This window comes from Dama dama, chromosome X (genome assembly GCF_033118175.1).
Source record: "Dama dama isolate Ldn47 chromosome X, ASM3311817v1, whole genome shotgun sequence".
NCBI classification, from domain to species: domain Eukaryota; kingdom Metazoa; phylum Chordata; class Mammalia; order Artiodactyla; family Cervidae; genus Dama; species Dama dama.
The window spans coordinates 88,657,990-88,679,761 of record NC_083714.1 but is presented as its reverse complement, the minus strand read 5'-3'; the positions used below and the strand labels follow the sequence as shown (position 1 = coordinate 88,679,761).

The 21,772-nt window shown below is 36.8% G+C and overlaps 2 protein-coding genes across 7 annotated transcripts in view; one reads left to right on the top strand and one right to left on the bottom strand.

Moving 5' to 3' along the window:
• The window catches only part of PHKA1 (phosphorylase kinase regulatory subunit alpha 1), a 171,405-nt gene that overhangs the window by 113,988 nt on the left and 35,645 nt on the right, over window positions 1-21,772 (bottom strand). For 5 of the 6 annotated variants that reach the window (XM_061136102.1, XM_061136103.1, XM_061136104.1 and 2 more), the window contains exons 7-14: window positions 19,071-19,169; window positions 17,842-17,988; window positions 16,631-16,684; window positions 14,882-15,004; window positions 10,576-10,671; window positions 9,556-9,663; window positions 7,227-7,305; window positions 1,176-1,310 (exon numbers count right to left, since the gene is read on the bottom strand). In XM_061136102.1, the coding sequence (XP_060992085.1) occupies window positions 1,176-1,310; window positions 7,227-7,305; window positions 9,556-9,663; window positions 10,576-10,671; window positions 14,882-15,004; window positions 16,631-16,684; window positions 17,842-17,988; window positions 19,071-19,169 (841 nt within the window). The remainder of the gene's footprint in view (window positions 1-1,175; window positions 1,311-7,226; window positions 7,306-9,555; window positions 9,664-10,575; window positions 10,672-14,881; window positions 15,005-16,630; window positions 16,685-17,841; window positions 17,989-19,070; window positions 19,170-21,772) is intronic. The other variant, XM_061136105.1, reaches the window with a different exon arrangement.
• On the top strand, window positions 2,846-3,418 carry LOC133051726 (small nuclear ribonucleoprotein E-like). Its single transcript, XM_061136319.1, has one exon. The coding sequence runs from the start codon at window positions 2,927-2,929 to the stop codon at window positions 3,203-3,205; it is 279 nt and encodes a 92-aa protein (XP_060992302.1). The 5' UTR covers window positions 2,846-2,926; the 3' UTR covers window positions 3,206-3,418.

The following is a 21,772-nucleotide window of genomic DNA, read 5'->3' as shown; positions in this document are numbered from 1 at the left end:
GGGTTTGTAAGTAGCAATCTACTATCTAGGGTACATTCTTTATTTATATATTTACTCATTTGTGGCTTGATTTAAGACTGCATTAATTTCCAGTTGGTGCTATAACAAATTAACATAAACTTAGTAGCTTAAAACAACACAAAATTATACTCTTATAGTTCTAGAGGTCAGAAGTCCAAAATAAGTCTTATGGCTATTATGGGGTAAAATAAAAATCAAGGTGTCAAACATAACTGATTCCTTCTGGAGACTCCAGGGGAAGAATCTGTTCTTTGACTCTTCCAGCTTCTTAGAGGATAAGGCCAGTAGCCTTATCACTCTAATCTCTTGCTTCTGTCATCACATCTCCTACTTCTATAGTCTGATCTCCCTCTGGGTACCTCTTATAAGAAGACTTATGACTATATTTAGCGCCCACCTGAATAACCCAAAATAATCCTCTCCACCAATCTCGGTTTCCTTAACCTAATAATACCCACAAAAATCCCTTTTGCTGTATAAGGTAATGTTCACAGGTTCCAGGGATTAGGGCCTGAATATCTTTCAGGGCCACTACTGAGCCTTCCACAAGGATAGTTTAGAAATTTCGCACATCCTTTTTTTTAAAGCTAACATTGTAGTAATTTGTTTAATGTGAAATTTGTAATGACTTGCATAAGTTTTTAATTTGTAGTAATTTGTTTAATGTGTCTATCACCAAATTTAATATATACATTGAATAAAAAATAAGTACTAATTAAAAATAAGTATTAGATCAAGAATTGGAATTTTAAAACATTATCAACTAATTCATTACATGACAAATTATAAATGACCTAGAAACAAGCTCCTTGGCTATTAATCTACATAAAATTCATATTGTTCAAAACGGAAATATAGGTCCCAAGAAAGAGGAGAAGAACATATTGGTTAAGCACACACTTGGAACAAAGATACAACATTGCCTTGTAACAATCATGCCCTTTGTACCAAAGAGTTCCTAAAACACACTGAAAATTATCAACCCTGTTCAGGGTATATAGAGTTAGAAACTTTGATTCCAGAGACTCTAAATTCCATTTCAGATCTAGTTTAATAAAGCTATAAAAATAAAACATCAAGAAAAAATAAAATGGAAGGAAACCAGCCTGTATTGAATAATGCTTTGATTCTAGCAGGTTAGCCAATCTCCTTACCTAGGCTGGAATAAATGTGGCTGAGAATACGAGCTGGTTGTACTCTGATGGGGTATACCTCAGCAATGGTCTCCACATCAATTCCCTTGTTCTTCAAAATGGCTTTGATTTCTTCTGTTTCAGCTAGAATGGAAACTGTAGGAAAGAAAAAAAGATGAGGTTAACAGAAAATTTTATTTCAACAGGAACCTAAAGATCTCTCAAGAAAGAAAGTGAAGTCGCTCAGTCATGTCTGACTCTTTGTGACCCCATGGACTGTAGCCTATCAACATTATGAGACCCCCCCCAAGAGTGACACCTATCTAGTCTGAAGTTGGTAGAGGGAAGTTTCAGAAAAGACTTCTGAAGGAGTTTATGTCTAAGCTGAATTTGAAAGAATGAATAAGTTAGCCAGGAGAAAGAAGGGAATAGGAATGAGGAAATTAATTTTAGGTTGGAGATCGAGAATGATCATAAAACATGAAAACAGAAAAGAGTATTTGTGTGTGTGTGTGTGAGACAGAGAGCAGTGGTGTGGGGACAACATATATTTCAAAACTGCTGTAGCATGAAATATTTGAACAGTGGCAAAAACAAACAACCCCCCCCCCACCAGCAACAAAATGAATCTGGAAAGGCAAATAGGGGTTAGATCATCATGGAGAGCATGTGAGTCACTTTAAGGATTTTGCATTTTATCCTTGAGTACTGATTGCCAAATTGCATTCTCCTAAGCCCTAGGGTTCTGCAGAGAGCAATGCAGTTGGAAGCAGGAGTAGAGGGGACTAAAGGAGAGGTAAGTGAACCACATTCTGGGGCCCCAGGAATACTTTCAACCCAACAACTCAGCATTTTATGTTTTATCAAATATTTAGGAAATGCTTACTTGGTACCACTTATGTGCTAGATACTGCCATAAGTTAGAGATACAAAGATAGATATGATCCTTGGAGAAAATGACATTTGACACTGAGTCTTGCTAGAAGGCTGAATGGGAGTTATTCTGGCAAGCTGAAGGTAAAGGTAACGAAGTTGTTCCAGACAAAAAATAGCATAGACAAAGACTCATGGGCAACAGAAAACAAGGCAGATCTAGGAATAATAAAAAGTCTTTTACAGCAGGAGCATGGGGTGTAAAAGGACAGTGATAAGAAATGACACTGAAGACAAGGTCAGGGACCAGATCATAAAGAGCCTTGTAAGTCTTGTTAAGAAAGCTGGTAATGGGAAGCCCTTGCAGAGTTGTAATTAGGGGAATGATACATCCATATCTCTATCTTAAAAAGAACATATTTGAGTTGCTTAAAGAATAAACTGATATACTGTAGTCGACCTACTCTGAAGACGAGGAGACCACTTAAAAAGTAATGCAAGAAAGAGGTGCTGATTACTTAGATTAGGATCATGATTTTGGTACTGGATAAACTTGATGGATTTCTGAATTATTTAGAAGGTAAAGAAATTGGAACTTGTTAACTGACTGAATGTAGGAGATGAGAGAGGGGGAGATATTGAGAATGTTATTTGTGTAACTGTGAGAAAAGTGTACCATTTACTGACATAGGCAAATAGGGAGAAAAGCAGGCATGAGTGATGTAGAACTAGGAGGGTGCAACTGATTAATTTTAGACATTCTGAGTTTAAAGTGCAGAAGTCATTAGCATAGAAAGAGATGAGATGGGTCAAGGAGAATGTATAGAAAATAAGAAAGGTTCCGGAAGTTGCTTTCTGAGAGAGAGGGTGGAGTAGTGTGGTGCTTGTGAGTGTCCAGCATGGCGTACCGGGGCCAGGGCCAGAAGGTGCAGAAGGTGATGGTGCAGGCCATCAATCTCATCTTCAGATACTTGCAAAATAGATGGCGGATTCAGGTGTGGCTTTATGAGCAAGTGAATATGCGGATAGAGGGCTGTATCACTGGTTTTGATGAGTATATGAACCTTGTATTAGATGATGCAGAAGAGATTCATTCTAAAACAAAGTCAAGAAAACAACTGCATCGGATCATGCTAAAAGGAGATAACATTACTCTGCTCCAAAGTGTCTCCAACTAGAAGTGATAGATGAAGTGAGAAATTGTTTGGCAATACCGTTGGGTTTTTTAGGTGTCCTTTGTTAGAGATGTAGTTCTAAAACTTGTATTCATATTGTTCTGCTCACCCTTATGTTATTACCAGATGACAATAAATGTTGTGGGACTGTTTTTATCAAACAAACAAAAAAAAAAAGAAAATAAGAAATAAGGACCTAGAACATAACCTTCAGAAATTTCAACATATAAGAAATGGGCAGATGAAGAAAAACCTGGGGGCTGGAGTAAGGGGTTCTTGTCTCATAGCTTATATTTTCTCTATGGTATAGGAGGTGAGGTCATCTACTGAGAGGGCAGAAGTGAGGAGGCAGGAAAAGGGAAAAGGTTAGCAATGAGAGGAGGCTGAGATACAGTAACAAATATTCTGAGTAAGAAGAACAGTGGCCTATGTACAAAACTCCCAGGAATAACAGTTAAGGGGCAAGCAGAAGAGGAAGCCCAGAAAGAGAAAGTATAAAATTCAGGTTGAAGGAGATCTAAGAGTGTATGGTCTCACAGAAGACACAGGAATTAAGAGTCTCAGAAACAAACAATAAGTGAAACAGAAAGACCCACTAAAAAATGGATTGAAAAATATCTACTGAGTTTGGCAATAACTTAAGCAAAAGCACTTTCAAAGGAATAATAAGCTAGTTGTAAAGGACATCAGAATGAATGAAATATAAATAAGTGGAAGTTTGGATGAGAAAAGAAGAGTAGGATAACTAGAGGATGATGATGTCAGTGTACTAAAAATCAGAACCAAAGGAGAAGAGTTTGAAGATGACAGGAAAGAGCAGGTTTCTAGGAAGGGTGGGAAAGAGAATAGGATCAACCATCAGAAAGGATAGTTGGTGCTGAAGAGGAGAAAAAACAACTGCTCTGAGACTAAAGAAAAAGAGGTAAGAATGGGTGAAGATATAAATAAAATTGTGGTTGGGGTTTGGGAAACTGACAAAGATCAAAACATTAAGATTATCCAGCATAAAGTAGCAGGCCAAAAATGAGGCTGAAAATAAGCAGTAGAGTTGTTGAGAAGAATGAAAATGCTGACTAATAATAAGAACAAGGACTAACAGGAAGCACTGTGGGCCTAGTTGAGTTGGAGACTGGATTTACAGCACTACTGCTATGCTCACTTGTTTGATTTTTTTTTCTAGAAAATTTTAGCAAGGCAGGTATAGGATCAGAAAATAAGAAAGTTGATCTGGAGCTATGATTTTCCTGTGTGGGTATAGCAGAAGTATGGTGCACTGATGATTAAGATATTTAGATGACCAACTGAAAGGTAAGGAAGGATATTGTCATTGTTCAGTTGCTAAGTTGTGTCTGACTCTTTTGTGACCCATGGACTGTAGCCCATCATGCTCCACTGTCCATGGTATTTCCCAGGCAAGAATACTGGAGTCAGTTGCCATTTCCTTCTCCAAGGAATCTTCGTGACCCAGGGACTGAACCTGTGCCTTCTGCATTGGCAGGCAGATTCTTTACCACTGAGCCAACAGAGAAGCCTGGGAAGGACAGACTAGGAGAAAATAGACAAAAGTGTAACTGGAGGATGGCGTAGGGAGAGAAAACTGAAACAGTATGTAATTATGACTGGGGATTGGGACTTTTTTTTATTATGTTTTAAAAATTTTATTTATTTATTTATTTATTTTATTATTAGTTGGAGGCTAATTACTTCACAACATTTCAGTGGGATTGGGACTTTTGGCAATGGAATATCTGAGGTAAAATAATTCTAAAGTTTGGTCCTCAAAGTGAGTAGAGTAGTGGTAGAGGGAAAGGTCACTAGGGTTATGGATATCTAAGAACTCTGAGGCTAAAATATTAGATGGCACTTACTCTGATGTTGAAATCTATCACTATGGTAGGAACTGAGGAATAAGAGGAGGCTTTAAGCCAAGTCTCAAAGTCTTAAATGAATGAACGAGAGTAACCAGGAGACTAATATAGCCAGATGGCACAAGCTTCAAAGGGGAACAAGCTTTCTCATGGATGGAGAGTAATGGTCTTTTATATAATGTTCTTTATGTACTAAATACCTCAGAGATATCACAGGTTTGGTTCCAGACCACTGCAATAAAGTGAATATCATGATAAAGCAAGTCACACAAATTTTTAGCTTCCTAGTCTATATATAAAAGTTGTGCTTACACAAAACAAACTTATGGTTACCAAAAGGGATGACAGGGTAGAGGGGGGATAAACTATTAGGAGTATGAGATTAATATATACACATTACTATATATGAAATAGGTAAACAAGGGAACTACACTCAATATCTTATAGCAACCTATAATGGAAAAGGATCTGAAGAAGAATATATCTGTATGTATGTATGTATGTGTGTGTGTGTGTGTATATATATATATACATATATATACACAACTGAATCACTTTGCTGTACACTTGAAACTAACATAACATTGCAAATTAACTATACCTAAATTAAAAATAAATACAATTTAGAAAGAGTTATGTTTACACTATGCTTTAATTTATTGTGTGCAACAGTATTGTATCTAAAAACACAATGTGAATGCCTCAATTAAAAATACTTTATTATTATTAAAAAATTCTAACCATCATCTGAGCCTTCAACAAGTCATAGTAGTAACATCAAAGATCACTGATCCCAGATTGCTATAACAAATACAATAATAATGATAAGCTAGAAGTTTTGCTAGAATTATAAAATGTGACAGACACATGAAGAGAGCAAAGGCTCTTGGAAAAATGGTACCAACAGACTTGCTTGACACAAGGTTGCCATAGACCTTCAATTTGTAAAAAAAAAAAAAAAAAAAAAACACAGTATCTGCAAAGCACAATAAAGTGAAGCACAATAAAATGAAGTATGCATATACATTGATAAGCAAAGACTACCTTTATGAGCACATAGGATGCCAAGTATAAGAAGGTTTAGAAAATACAAAGGATTATTTTTCTATACAGAATCAATTCCAATGGAGGTTGGGATTGAAATGGAGACATATTGGAGGAGCTTCACAGGAGGCTGTGCTGTGCTAAATGACCTCAGTCGTGTCTGACTCTTGGCGACCGCATGGCCTGTAGCCCGCAAGGCTCCTCTGTCCATGGGATTTCCCAGGCAAGAATACTGGGGTGGGTTGCCATTTCCTCCTCCAGGCAATCTTCCCAACCCAGGGATCAAACCTGTGTCTCCTGCATTAGCTGGCGGATTCTTTACCACTGAGCCACCTGAGAAACCCTTCACAGGAAGACCTAGTATCATATTGGATAGTGTTTTGGGGGAGTCAAAAGTCATCTGGAGTTTTCTACCCTAGGAGACTAAGCATAATAGTGATATCATTGAGAGAACTGGGAGAGGTAAAAGGCTGGAAAGGAGACAAAAAAGGTCAGTTTTGCATTTAAAGCATAAGCTATAAAGATCCTTTATATATATTAGGGCTAGAATTCTTAACATGTTTATAGAACTTAGCCCAGTGTTTTGCATAAAGTAGATAACCTCAAAATTTAAGTTAATTGCTAGGAGCAAAATAAAATTAAAGTTTTGAACATTTTCTAAAGAGGTAATAGTTGGAGCCATGAAAGAAATTTATTATGAAGGAGGCAGCCCTAGTGAACACATGCAGGGTGTAAATACAGAAATAACAAGTGTACAAGACTAAGTATACAACCATTAGGAGGATATGAGAAGAAAGAAATATTAGCAGAAAAAGCATAGAAGGAATTCTCAGAACAAAAGCAGAGATATAATCAGGAGGCTATAATATATCATGGTGAAAAGAAATGAGTTTCCAGAAATAAGATAGTGGTTAAGAGTGTCAAATAACATCCTTTATTAAACATTTGCTCATAAGTAAGATTAATAGCAATCTTGAAACCAATCAGAACCAAGTTTATACTATACATTTGTAAGCCTAACAAAATACTTCATAAAGAATAAAGTCATCATTTTTTGGCCCAAATCAGACCTTTAATATAAGTTTTTAGATGCTGGGAATAAGAATACATACCTTGAACCACAACATCTGGCTTTGGTACAGTAGAAAACCTACGATTTAGGGGATCAATTTCTCCTGGAGCTAAAAATCCCTAAAGAAAATCCATAAAAAAGACAGATTATTATATCTCCAAAGAAAGCTAATATTGGAGGAGAAACAACATACCTGTGCCAGAACTGTGTACCATAACATGTGAGAGGCAAGTATGGAAAGAAAGCAAATACCTTTACTGTATGAAAATGTTTGAACTCCTGAATTCACATCCAAATTAAATTTTGTCTGGAGTTAATTTCTAGTGGTTGCCACAAATTCTTTTTTGGAAATAGATGGGGTATAAAAGATAAACAGAAAGTTTTCTAGTTATACCTTCATTTTCTCTGCATGCACATGATTATACAATCAGATCACAATGCTTATAATCAATAATTTAAGTCATTAGTCCTGTTGCTTTCACATTTACTCATATGCACGTTATGCTTTCTTTTCAGCAGATATCTTTTGACTTGACCTGAGTCTCTGATGAAATGGGATGAACTCATCCACTTATCCCTTAAGAATACCATTCATCTCCTCATTTTTAAATAGCATTTAATTTATTCTAATTGAATGAGGAAGTCACCAAGATTTTAAACAAATAATTCTGCCCATTATTGCTACATTTATAATAATGTCAACCAAAGATAAACCTTTATGCTGTACATCTGAAACTCACAGTGATCCATGTCAATTATACCTGTAGAAAACAGCTGTAGAAAACAGCTGTAGAAAATAAACAAGTTACTTATAAACAAGTCAAAGGTTCTGGCTCGGAAAGGAAAGCTAAGTCCCACCCCAGATCCTCTAGGACAGTGGTCCCCAACCTTTTTGGTACCAGGGACTGGTTTCATGGAAGACAATTTTTCTACAGACCGGGGTGGGGGCATGGTTTTAGGATGACTCAAACGCATTACATTTATTGGGCCTTCCCTTGTGGCTCAGCTTGTTAAAGAATCTGCCTGCAATGTGGGAAACCTGGGGTTTGATCCCTGGGTTGGGAAGATTCCCCTGGAGAAGGGGTAGGCTACCCACTCCAGTATTCTGTCCTGGAGCAGTCCATGGACTATATAGTCCACGGGGTCACAAAGAGTCGGACACGACTTTCACTTTCACTTATTTCTATTAGTATTACATCAGTTTCACCTCAGATCATCAGGCATTAGATCTTGGAGGTTCAGGATCCCTGCTCTAGGATTATAGGGTTATAATCCTATAATGCCTGGGTTATAGCTTATATGATAACCTATAATGGGGAAGTAGATTTGTCAACAAATCTGGAAAACTCTGAGAAAGGGAAAGCTTCTTATGGCTCAAAATGTCACAAATAAGCTGAACATAAAGTAAGAAATTCCTAAGTGCTTCGTTGAGAATTGGATCAGCAGAGTTTAATGTAAAGAATTTATAAAGGGCCCCTTATCAACAAACAAACAAACAAAACACTATGATGCTCATAAACACTTGTCATGGTACCTAAAATTACCTCATCAGTTTATTCGATTAAAGAATGAAACATTATGTTGCTTGGAAAAGTGAGCACTTAACTTCATTATAAGTCATTACTGAAAAAAAGTGAAAGTGTTAGTCGCTCACTCACGTCTGACTTTTTGTGACCCCATGGACTATAGCCCACCAGGCTTCTCTGTCCATGGAATCCTCCAGGCAAGAATACTCGAGTGGGTAGCCATTCCCTTCTCCAGGGGATCTTCGTAACCCAGGGATTGAATCCGGGTCTCCTGCATTGCAGGCAGATTCTTCACCATCTGAGCCACCAAGGATAAATCATTACTATCCAAGCACAATTACATTCACAGTCACCAGACAAGGCACCAGGGGGCGTTTCCAGACCGATCTCAGAGCAAGTACAGTACCAGGGTAAAAAGCCCTGGGCAAGCATGAGGGACATGGTTACCAGGGGGAAAGATTTTTGCCAAGGATTGGCCATGTTCCCACTCTAAGGAACTGGAGGAAATTTTGTAATTAAGGCAGAATACAAAACGCTATTCACAAATATTGTTGTTGTTTAGTTGCTGAGGCATGTCTGACTCTTTTGCAACCCATGGATTGTAGCCTGCCAGGCTCCTCTGTCCATGGGTTTTCCCAGGCAAGAATACTGGAGTGGGTTGTCATTTCCTTCTCCAGGGGACCTTCCTGACCCAGGAATTGAATCTGGGTCTCCTGCATTGGCAAGCAGATTCTTACGACTGAGCCACAGGGAAACTTGCACTCACAAATGAGCTACTGACAAAATCTGTTTGTTATGGTGACTGAAGCAGAAAAGTAGAAGAGCCTTGAAATTTCCCCTTACCTCTGCCATCAAGCTTCCTAAAATGTATAGAGACTGTCCCCACATATGAGGCAGTTTGCCCATGGGGACCCGGTCCACAGTGTGAGGATTCTGATATTCTTCATCAACCTAAATTAAAAAAGATAACAAGATAAAGAAAAAGAGGGTTTAAGTTACTAGACAACAAAAAGGGTGAGTCTGGACTGTGATTCATATTCTATAAAACAGTCACATATGCAATACACTACAAAGTCAAGCACTATGATTGCAGTCTAGGACAGTACTTCTCTAACTGTATGCACCACCTGAGGATCTGGTCCAAAGACAGATTCTGACTGAGTAGATGTCAGGGAAGGCCTGAAATCTGCATTTATAACAAGCTCTCAGGTGATGCTGCTGATGTTTCTAGGAGCTTAGTCCATTCAACCCCACTAGCATGGAAGACTGAATCTCTCCCCCAGCTAATGCTCTGCAATGGGAGATGAGGAACAATAGTAATCTCGACTGGCATTTTGAGAAAATAGAGACATACTTCATTTTCCAAGCCTGATCTACTCAATTAATCACAGATGACTATATCACAGCAGAAAATATCAAATACTGAGAGTTCACACAGAACTTCACTCTAGTTCAGCCTACTGATCTCCAAGCCATTCTCAACTTTAAAGTTTGACTAAAAAAAATTAATCTCTGAATAATTTATTTTATTTTTAAAAATTGAGATATAGCTGACATACAAAAAGGCCATATGTATTTAGCATATGCATCTTGATGAGTTTGAGGGTAAATATACACCCATGAAACTACCATTGAAAGGTTTGGTCTTGCCCTCATCTCACTCAGTAACAGTGCCATAACCAAGCCTGCTTTAAAACTTTATTTTCAAAGGAATAAAATAATATTTTTATTGTCCTACACCTAAAGACAGGCTCTAGAACATTAAAATCAAAAGATTAAAGTTCATTTGAGTCAGACAAGGCAGTCCTTTTGAGGTACTGCTCCTCTTCTCCCAGCTCCATATTAGGGCACTGTCCAGCTCACCTTGTCAGGAGGAACACTGTACAACTCTGGCAGAAGTGGGACTCCATTTTTGCCCTTGATGAGGACTGCTTCAAGAGCCTCTCTGTATTCTTGAACCTGTAGATAAAAGAAAAGGAGAACAAAGTTTATAGAGAATTACCTTTGGGGATCTAGAAAAGGGTTGTAGCAAAAGAAGGTTCTATTGTAAAGGAATGTATTCACCTAGAGAAAGGGAGAAGAAAGCGAAGTAGAATTTACTAAATGCTTATTAGAGGTCAGATATGCTAGGAGTTTTGCATATGTTAGTGTATTTAACTTTAATAACCATCCAGGTGTGTGTAACTAAAGCCTATTTACAGGGAAATTAAGGCTCAAGGAAGTTATGAGCTTGTGGAAGATGACACAGCCAGTGCAAGGTTGAGTTCAGATTTGAGCCCAAGTCAACCCGCCTCCATGGGTCTACTTTTGTCCACTATGTACTAACCTAAGTACAGCTTATTGACTGTACATGTAACTGCTTTTAAAACTGTATTGTCCCTGCCAAATCAAGTTTCTATTATGATCAAGTTTACATTTTTTGCTTAACAATTTGCTGTAGATTAGTAATACATAAAAAGTAAAAAAAAAAACAACTATAATTTATGGTGGAAAAAAATATACAGTCAGTTCTGCTGTAATAGTTGTTTTGAAAGCACAAATGTGTTCCAATGCATTTGATATATTAGAGAACGATTTGAGCATAACATAAATTTCATATCTGCTTATGCACAATTTCAACCTGAGAAGGCACTCAGCTGAAAGGAGTCTTGTGAGAATACACAAAACACACACATGTACACACCTCAGGAGAGCCATGAAACACAGTCCACATGTGGTGTTAAAACTTTCCATCCAATTTTAAGTAACTCTCCTTCTACAACTCTCCAGCTGCTCTCTTACAGTCACTTTGGCTGCATGGCTCTGTGCCTTTTCTTCTACTTAATTTCCCCCTCTATTCCCTCCTCGGCCTATTTTTATTCTTCTTCTCTGCTTAATATTCTTTTTTTTCCCTCTTATGCTATCTCTTGGGCTTCCCTCATAGCTCAGTTGGTAAAGAATCCGCCTGCAATGCAGGAGAACCCGGTTCGATTCCTGGGTCAGGAAGATTCCCTGGACAAGGGATAGGCTACCCACTCCAGTATTCTTGGGCTTCCCTTGTGGCTCAGCTGGTAAAGAATGTGCATGCAATGCAGGAAACCTGGGTTTGATCCCTGGGTTGGGAAGATCTCCTGGAGAAGGGAAAGGCTACTCACTCCAGTATTCTAGCCTGGAGAATTCCATGGACTATACAGTCCATGGGGTTGCAGAGTCAGACACAACCGTGCAACTTTCACTTTCACTTTCATGCTATCTCTCTTTTCTTCTCTTCCTCTGGCACATGGAGTGGCAGGCATGGGAGCCCTGTGAGGTGCACATATTCACAAGCAAACTTAAGCTGTTTTTCAAGTACAAAGGCTATATCTTTGTGGTATTTATGTATTTCTTAAACATTTAACATGTATAAAGTTGTGGTACTGCTTTTTCAATTATGAGAAAACCAAACACTACAAATTATATTTGAAATATAAAACAAGTTAATCCAAAATTTTAATAATAATATTAAATTTAATAAATATTTTAATAGTAGCATAATATTTTATATGTGTGATCTCTAATTTAATATTTCCTTCTTGTTGAACATTTAAATTATCACCAGACTTAATTTGTATGAATGTAATAGTGATGAGCAGAATTGTACATAAATATTTGCTACTTGCAAAATAATTTTCTCAGAATATAATTTTTGAAAGAGGAATGAATGAATGCTTTAAAGCCACTAATGTCTATTTGTGGTACTGTTTTTATTAGGTTCCTATAATTTTGTATATATTTCTGAGAAACTTTTTAAGTGTTGTTCCCAAACCACATTTTTGCACAAGCCCTATAGTTTTTACTTCTCGAATATGCAGAGCATGGTAATTTTTAGGTAATGTATGTGTCTCATTATAGCCAAACTGACTGTACCTTGTACGTATTACATCTTTACCTGTGGAATTCAAAGAATTTTAGTGCTATACACTTCTTCAATGAAGAGAGAAAAATTATTCTCATCATATGTACAGGCATATCTTGTCTTATTATACTTTATTGTGCTTCACAGATACTGCGTTTTTTTTGTTGTGTTTGTTTTTACAAACTGTAAAACCCTGTATTGTGCAAGTCTACTGGTACCATTTTTTCAACAGCATTTGCTCATTTTGTGTCTCTGTGTCATGTTTGTGGGAATTCTCACAGTATCTCAAAGCATGTAAAAGCAAAACATTATGACTTATGGAAGGCTCAGATGATGCTTATTATTTTTCAGCAATAAACTATTTCTAATTAAGGTATATACATTGTTTTTTCTTGTAGCCATAAAATGCTATTATACACTTAATAGAATGTAGGATAAACACAACTTTTTTAAGTACTGGGAAACAAAAAAATTTCATATTACTTGCTTTATTGAGATATTTGCAATCTTTATGCTGGTCTGGAACTGAACCTGCGAATTTTTGAGGTATGCCTGCACAGAGAAACTAAAGAAGTCAATGACAGTACTTGGGCTACTCAGTGGTCAGTAGCAAAGTTGGTAAAAGAAAAGAATAAAAAAGAATCCAGGTCTTCCAACTCTTTTCTTCCTCCCAAGAGTTTAAACCTAAATGTGCTTTATACTCAGTTGGCACATTTAACAAATAAAACTTTCTTTGAGCAAGCCCAGTTTTTGATGAGTAATTTTGTGGAATTTGAGAAGGACTGAAAAAAATGGTAGAATCAAAATAGGGTGGTCAAGATAAGGCAGCTATTTCTATTATTGTTTTTCTTGCTCTAAAAATATACTCTATAATTTACTAAAGCTTAGAGAAATAACCCTTTGTGCCCCTGAAACTTCAGTGTAACTCTATTATTTAAACTCACATTGGCAGTTGCAGATTACTATTGGCCAAAACATTCAAATTACACAAAGCTGTATTTTACGTAGCTGAGTAAAATGAATTCCAAATGTGTTGTTTTTATGTCCAAGTTTAGCACACAGCCAATTTGCAGAATGCCTGACATTAAACTTACTTGATTAAACTGTCCAGTCTCACTGCTTTCCCACAATGGTTTCTGCACTACTTTATTTGTGTAGCTAAAAAAGCAACGATGACTGTATTTTGGGGTGTGCGGACAGGGTATAACTGGGTTGTTGTTTTGTTTTGTTTGCTAAAGTCAGAACATCATTTCCAAGATTTATTTTTTATTTTATTTTTTTTAGATTTATTTTTTATAAAGACATATAAAGTCAGGAGGTAAATTCAAGTATCTATGTCTGATGACTAAGGCAAATACACAGGACTTGCTATTCTGCTTTTTATATTTACTAAAAGTCAAGTCTGAGTGATAGCAATATCTAAGTCTTCTAACTCTTATTTTTAAATTAAACACTATTTTGTATTGGGGTATAGCTGGTTAACAATATTGTGATATTTCAGGTGAACAGTGAAAGGACTCAGCCATACATATACATGTATCCATTCTTCCCCAAACTATCTCCCATCCAGGCTTCCACATAACATTGAGCAGATTTCCCTGTGCTATCCAGTAGGACCTTGTTGGTTATCCATTTAAAAATGTAGCAGTGTGTTTCTAGGTCTTTTAACTCTTTTTGTTGGGGATGGGGATGTAGTCAAAATTTTACCTTTTTCAATCACTTAATTTAATTGGAGGATAACAATATTATGACGGTTTTTGCTATACATCAATGTGAATTTGACACAGATATTTATGTTCCCCCTATCCTGAACTCCCGTCCCACCTCCCTTCCTGCTCTGTCCCTCTGGGTTGTCCCAGAGCACTGGCTTTTGGTGTCCTGCTTCATGCATTGAACTTGCACTGTTCATCTGTTTTACATATGGTAGTGTACATGTTTCAGTGCTATTCTCTAACATAGTACCCTCAACTATTAGTCTCTAGGAAAGTGGTACTCAACCTTTTGGGAACCAGGGACCAGTTTTGTGGGAAAGAATTTTTCCACAGACCTAGGGGCATGTGGTGGTTTCACGATGATTCAAGGCATTACATTTGTTGCACACTTTATTTCTAGTATCATTACATCAGCTTTACCTCGGCTCATCAGGCATTGGAGGTCAGGGACCCCTGTGAAGACAACTCTGTGTCCTCCCTATTAGGAAGACTTCCATTTGGGCATAAGGTCAGCACAGTCATTAACTGAAAGAGGAAGACGTAATAACAATCTGCTGAAAAGCTCTTTCCCCAGCGCCATTACCTGTTCTGCATTGCCACTAAAGACCCCATCAAGGATAAAGTATGTCCAGAACAATGGCCATTCACACTCAATGTTTTCAAATAACTTCAGCTCAGCTGGTTCATAGTACAGACGATTGGGATCCTAGTAAAAACAATAAACAAAGTCTGTCTTATTACTCCAAGATCAGACTATATCTTTAGTTCAGAGGTATTACAACACAGCCTTTCATCACTAATAGTTTGTTTCAGAGAAGGCAGCTCACATACACACTCTCCTCCTTTAGCAAATACTGGTAGCTCAGACAGTAGAGTCCGTCTGCAATGCAAGAGACCTGGCTTCAATCCCTGGGTTGGGAAGATCTCCTGGAAAAGGGAATGTCTACCCAATCCAGTATTCTTGCTTGGAGAATTCCATGGACAGAAGAGCCTGGTGGCCTACAGTTTCATGGGGTTACAAAGAGTTGGACACGACTGAGCGACTAATACTTTGTCATATGATTCTAACTAGTAGAACTAGGATAAAAATGATACTACAGGCAGATGTATGAGGAAGTGAGACTAATTTGTAATTAACCTTGAGTTCGGTTTTGTACTTGTTAACTTTGAGGTAGTGGCAGAACATACAAATAAAAATGTTTAGAAGGACAGCAAGAGATGAAGGTTTGGGAATCATCCTTGAAGACTTGACACATGAAACACAAGTTATAGCTGTAGTACCTATATACAATGAACAGGCAACCAAAGAACAGAAACTTGGTAAATCCTCAGTTTGGTAAAGGAGAACAGAAAGAGGAGAAAAATTAGGATGACATTGAGTTGTGGAAATTAAAAGAGGAAAAGAATTTCAAGAAAATGTAGTGGTAGGTAACAGAGATGTCAAACCTATTTTTATTGTATTTTTTTTCAGGGTCTATAGTGAAATCAGTAAAATCTAGTTATATTCCATTATAAAACTATCTATCCATTGTAATTTGGATTATGATTTGAATAAAATTAAATTCATCTAAAAAAAGAGACTAAGGACTAAGAAAATGCTACTAGATTGGTTACTTAGGAGATTATGATGATATTTCAGAGTACAATTTTAATAGATTAGTGGGGGCAGAAGTCAAAAGGCCTAAAGTATAACATGGAAGAGAGGAAGTAAACCAGAAGAGTTTGAGCTCAGTAATTAAAAAAAATTATAATGGCTCTCAACCAGCTGACCTGAGCCTTTAAATAATGTTTACATTGCCAAAGTAGTTGACAATCACTCATTCCCTTTTTAATAATACTTAATTTTCTTCATTGATATTTCCAAGGAAAATTTTTGACAAATGGAACAAAAGAAAGTTAACTTTTCAAGATCAAGTACTGTTTAGATTTAATCAACTGCAAAAGGTAGAAGGGATCCAAAAGGATCTACTGACAGAGTTTTCCTTTGTAATTATTGAATATTTCAGGGGGAACACTTTGAGACTATGTAAATATTCTGTTTCTGCTAAAATTTTCATCCAGTGATTTAAGCATCCATTAGTAGCTCTTTCCTGAAACTAAACAACTTCAAGAGGTGGAAGGATATATACTTTCCTCTATTTTATTTAATATGGAATAGCTCACAGAGAAAACCTGGCAACTAAACCCCAAAAAGGCAGCAAGCGTCAGTCTTTGTTAGCCTATTTAGTAATTATTTGAAGTAATATTGATGAGATACATATTTTCTCTGAATGAAGCTGCAGTTAGTAGTGACTGTTCTATCTTGGACTCATTTTGGGGAAAACAAACCTACCTCTTTAGGAGTTTTATATCCATCTCGTAGAAAGCGACAACAACCATAACGACCCTGGAAATGCAGAGGAAACAAGAAGCACGTACATTGGTACAGCAATGTAATTAATAAGAAATGCATCCTCTGCAAAAGCTACATGTGCCAACCTATCAACAACATAGAAATGATACCTAAAAAATAATTTAAAAAAACTCTGATATCAGCCCAGCAACAGAAACCAATTTCAGCAATGTGATTTCAAGTGAGGGCTAAGTTATAGGCTCTTCCCTAAAGCAAAGTTCTTATTTAACTTCTCCATGGCTTTCTACCATCAGATAAGTCTATGACAGCCCAATTATGAACCTATGTGGTTCTGCTCACACAATTCTTATGAGACTACAGTTTTTTTTTAAAGGAAACACATTTTAAAATTTTTGAGATAATTTGAGACTTACAGAAGAGTTCCCAAAACAGTACAGAGTCCCCATATTTCCTTCAGCCACTGTCCCCTAATGTTAATATCTTATATAACCATAGAACATTTTGTTGTTTCTGTTGTTTAGTCGCTAAGTCATGTCCCACTCTTTTGTGGCCCACCAGGCTTCTCTGTCCATGGGATTTCCCAGGCAAGAATACTGGAGTGGGTTGCCATTTGCTTCTCCAGGGGATCTTCCTGACCCAGGAATTAAACCTGCATCTCCTGCATGGGCAGGCATATTCTTTCCCACTGAGTCATCTGGAAAGCCCATAGGACATTCACCAAAACTAAAAAACTAACCTTGGTACAACACTACTAACCAAAGTACATAACTTATTTGGATTTCACCAGGCTTTTCACTAACACTTTTTTTCTGTTCCAGTATCCAGTTTAGGGTTCCACTGCATTTAGCTGTCATGTCTCAGTCTCTTCTAATCTGTGACCGTTCTTCAGTCTTTCCTTGTTTTTCATCATCTCAGCATTTTTGAACAGCATCTGCCAGCTATTTTGTAGAATGTCCCTGATTTTGGCTTGAGGTACTACATTCTTGGGAAGGACATCACAGAGGTGCTATGCACTTCTCAGTGCACTGTATCAGGGCATGTACATGATATTACTATTACTTATTACTGGTGATGTTAACTCTGACTGCTTGGTTAAATCACTGACACAGGTCATATTCAAGGCCCACAAAGATACTAATTTTGCCTTAAAATTAGAGCCCTAAAGAAAAGAAAGGCACATATGGACATACTTGAAGCTTGGTGATGATTTCCTGTTTTGTGAGCTCCACCAACTGGTTATCCTCTACTGCAAAGGCTGGGAAGGAAATAACTGAAAGTAAACTAGCATCAACTTCTTTAGATGTTGAAGCCCGGGGGAGTATTGAATTAAGGATAGACTGAAAGAAAGGAAAGAAAGGAAGTCAAATGTAGCACATTAGTAAGTGACCTGGGATTATAAAACTAATAGCTTTAACTTCAAAAGATTTATGTTGAAGAAGATAATTTAAATGAAAATCTAAAAATGATTCAATAGTGAGAGCTTAGAAGACTAGCTACTTCTATAAATCATCCCTTGTCTTAATCGTTCTCTCAGTGCTTCCTAATCCTGATTTTTAAGCAGCTGTCAATGGATAAAGAATACTCTAAGCATCATTTTTCCACCCACAATCCTGTTGCTCCATTAATAACTATTTAAGCATAAATATAGCTGCTGGGAAGAAGGATATAGAAAGCTTAGCTCCTATATCCCCCAAATTTATCTTCTCATTTGAAAATTTTTCATTTATTTATTTTTAAAATTTATTTTTCATTTATTTTTATTAGTTGGAGGCTAATTACTTTACAATATTGTAGTGGTTTTTGCCATACACTGACATGAATAAGCCATGGATTTACATGGGGAGGGAGGTGGGAGGGGGAATTGGGATGGGGAATGCATTTTTAAAATTAGAAAGTAAGATTATATTCACTAGAACACCATGGGGGTCCAATCAGGGTTTGAAGAAGATGGGAAAAGCCATATTGTCAATGACAAGAACCTTTATCTTTCAATACATAAAGTAACCTTAAACAAAACTGAAGATATGCATTTACCATGTAAACAGTCTAATCTCCAAACATCTAACCCTAGTGCCAATGGGGACAAGAGAAATATTCAGAACCACTATCAAGAAGAACACTCAAAATCTATCACCTCTTGTTCTCTCGGTATATTTAGAAAAGGAGATACAATAGAGGATAATTTCATACACTGTGATGGGATTCCTTTATAATGTTGGGTGAGAGAACAGGACTATTATCTCTGTTATAGCTCATGCCACATCAGGTTTATCTCTATAGAACGCTTAATAAGACATTTTTGGCACATGATAATAAATCAGATTATGTATTCTCATTCAGTTCTTATTCTAAAGCTCATGCTAAATTTGAGTCTGAGTAAAAATATATTTTTCTATAATATGGTCCATTATCCTCTTACCTGGCAGTGTTGTACTTCATCAGCTAGGACATGGATAACTGACTGCGGCCCACCTTTCACACCAAACAGGTCCAGTTCATCTAATGCTTCCAGGGCTGCCTTTGAGGAACAAAGGAGGAAATGACAACTTTAGCATTATAAAGACGTATATTTCTTCTCCCTCTATCCTGGTATCATATCAATGCACATGATGTCATTTTAAATATGTTTAGCAGAACAGAAAATATAATGACATTCTTTATTCACAGGGGTCTCTTAGTTTTTTTTTTTTTTTTTGGTCTCCCAAATTGTCCCAGAGACATTTGAGATGGAGGTTGTAGTCATACTTTCATGATTAAAAACCCTCAACAAATTCAATATAGAAGGAACACATATCAGCATAATAAAGGCCATATACAACAAACCCACAGCTAATTCAATGATGAAAAACAAAGTTTTCCTGTAAGATAAAAGCAAGGCAAGGGTGCCCCCTCTCAGCACTCTGAAGTCCTACTTCAACATAGTACTGGAAGGCCTAGCTAAAGCAATTAGCCAAGAAAAAGGAATAAAAGATATCCAAATCAGAAAGGAAGCAACGAAATTGTCATTATTTGTGGATGATATGATCTCATATACAGAAAACCCTAGACTCAACCAAAAATCTATCAGAATTAATCAACAAATTCAGTAAAGTTTCAGGATATAAAACAAAAATACAGAAATCAGTGGTGTTTTCTGTACAGTAATGACAAAATATCTAAAAAATAAATAGAAGTATCACATTTACAATAGCATCACCAGCAATAAAACACTTAAGAATAGATTTAACCAAAGAGGTGAAAGATCTGTACAATGAAAACTACAATACTTTGATGAAAGAAATTGAAGACAAAAACAAATGGAAAGATATCCCATGTACATGGATCAGAAGAATTAATATTGTTAACCTGTCTATACTACCCAGTCATCTATGGATCCAATGCAATCTGTATAAAAATTCCAATGGCATTTTTCACACACACACAAAAAACCCTAAAATTTGTAAGGGACTACAAAAGACACCATATAGCCAAAGCAATTATCGAAAAGAAAAACTGCTGAAGGCATCACATGTCCTGATTTCAAACTATGCTACCGAGCTATAGTAACTAAAACAGTATGATACAGGCATTAAAGTAGACACACAAACTGATAAAACAGAATAGAGAGCCCAGAAATAAAACTCTGTATTTACAGTCAGTTAATATTTTATATGGGAGCCAAGAACACTCAATGAGAAAAGGTTAGTCTCTTCAACAAATGATTTTGGAAAAATTGGATAATCACACACAGAACAATGAAATTGGACCCCTATCTTACACCACACACACAAATTAGCTCAAAATGGAATAACAAAAGACTTGATAACCATAAAACTCCTTCACATTGGTCTTGGCAATGAATTTTTTAGATATGACACCAAAATTATAAGCAACAAAAGCAAAAATCAATACAAGGGACTACCAAACTAAAAAGCTTCTACACAACAAAAGAAACAATCAAAAAGATGAAAAAGAACTGCTAAAGACAGACCCTCCAGTCATCTGTTGCAACCCAAGGTCTGTCCATGTGGCAGGCAATACCTAGGTTTCACTGAGTCAGAGATTTTCATTCTGCTCTTGTGCACTGGCTTTTGGAACTCAAGTAAAGGCCCTTTCATTTTGGGTGAAATTCCTGTTGGTAGATTGGTCTTTGGAGAGAGATCAAGCCCTGAGCCGTCGGAGTGGCAGCACTGACTCGAAGACCCTAGACAACCAGAGAACTAACCCTAGGGAGTATAAAATAGTGAGAACTCACACAAAGAAAACCCCTTGAACACAAGACCCTGCAACATCCAACCACCAGTAGCACACTGTGCAGGACGCCTCATCTAAACCACAAACTAAACAAAAATACAAACCCAATCATCAGGAGACAGGATTACCACCTCACTTAGCCTTGCCCATCAGAGGAAAAACAAACAGAAACTCAGCACAAATTGCACCCTAATCGCAGCTTATACAAACCACTGTACCAACCTTGGGAGGATAGAAACCAAAAGGAAGAAAGAATTTAACCTTGAAGGCTGAGAAAAGGAGACCTCAAACACAATAAGTTAAAAAAAATGAGAAGGCAGATAAATACTACACAAATGAAGGAACAAACCAGAAACACAGAAGTCCAAATAAATGAAGAGGAAATAGGCAAACTACCTGAAGAATAATTCAGAATAATGATAGTAAAGATGATCAAAAACTTTGAAAAGAAAATGGAGAAAATGTAAGAATCAATTAACAAAGACCTAGACAAATTAAAGGATAAAAATGCAGAGACAAACAACACAATTACTGAAATTAAAAATATTCTAGAAGGAACCAATAACAGAATATCTGAAGCAGAAGAATGAATCAGTGAGCTGGAAGGTAAAATGGTGGAAATAACTTCTGAAGAGCAGAATAAAGTAAAAAGAATGAAAAGAACTGAGGATAGTCTCAGAGACCTCTGGAACAATATCAAACACACCAACATTCAAATTATACGGGTCCCAGAAGAAGAGAAAAAGAAAAGGTATGAGAAAGTTTTTGAAGAGATTATATTTGAAAATTTTCCCAACATGGAAAAGGAAACAGTGAATCAAGTCCAAGAGGCACAGAGTCCCATAGAGGATAAACCCAAGGAGAAACACACCAAGACACATACTAGTC

Bases quoted from the DNA above. Each gene is read 5' to 3' on its own strand.
- LOC133051726 (XM_061136319.1), top strand. From the start codon at position 2,927: ATGGCGTACCGGGGCCAGGGCCAGAAGGTGCAGAAGGTGATGGTGCAG.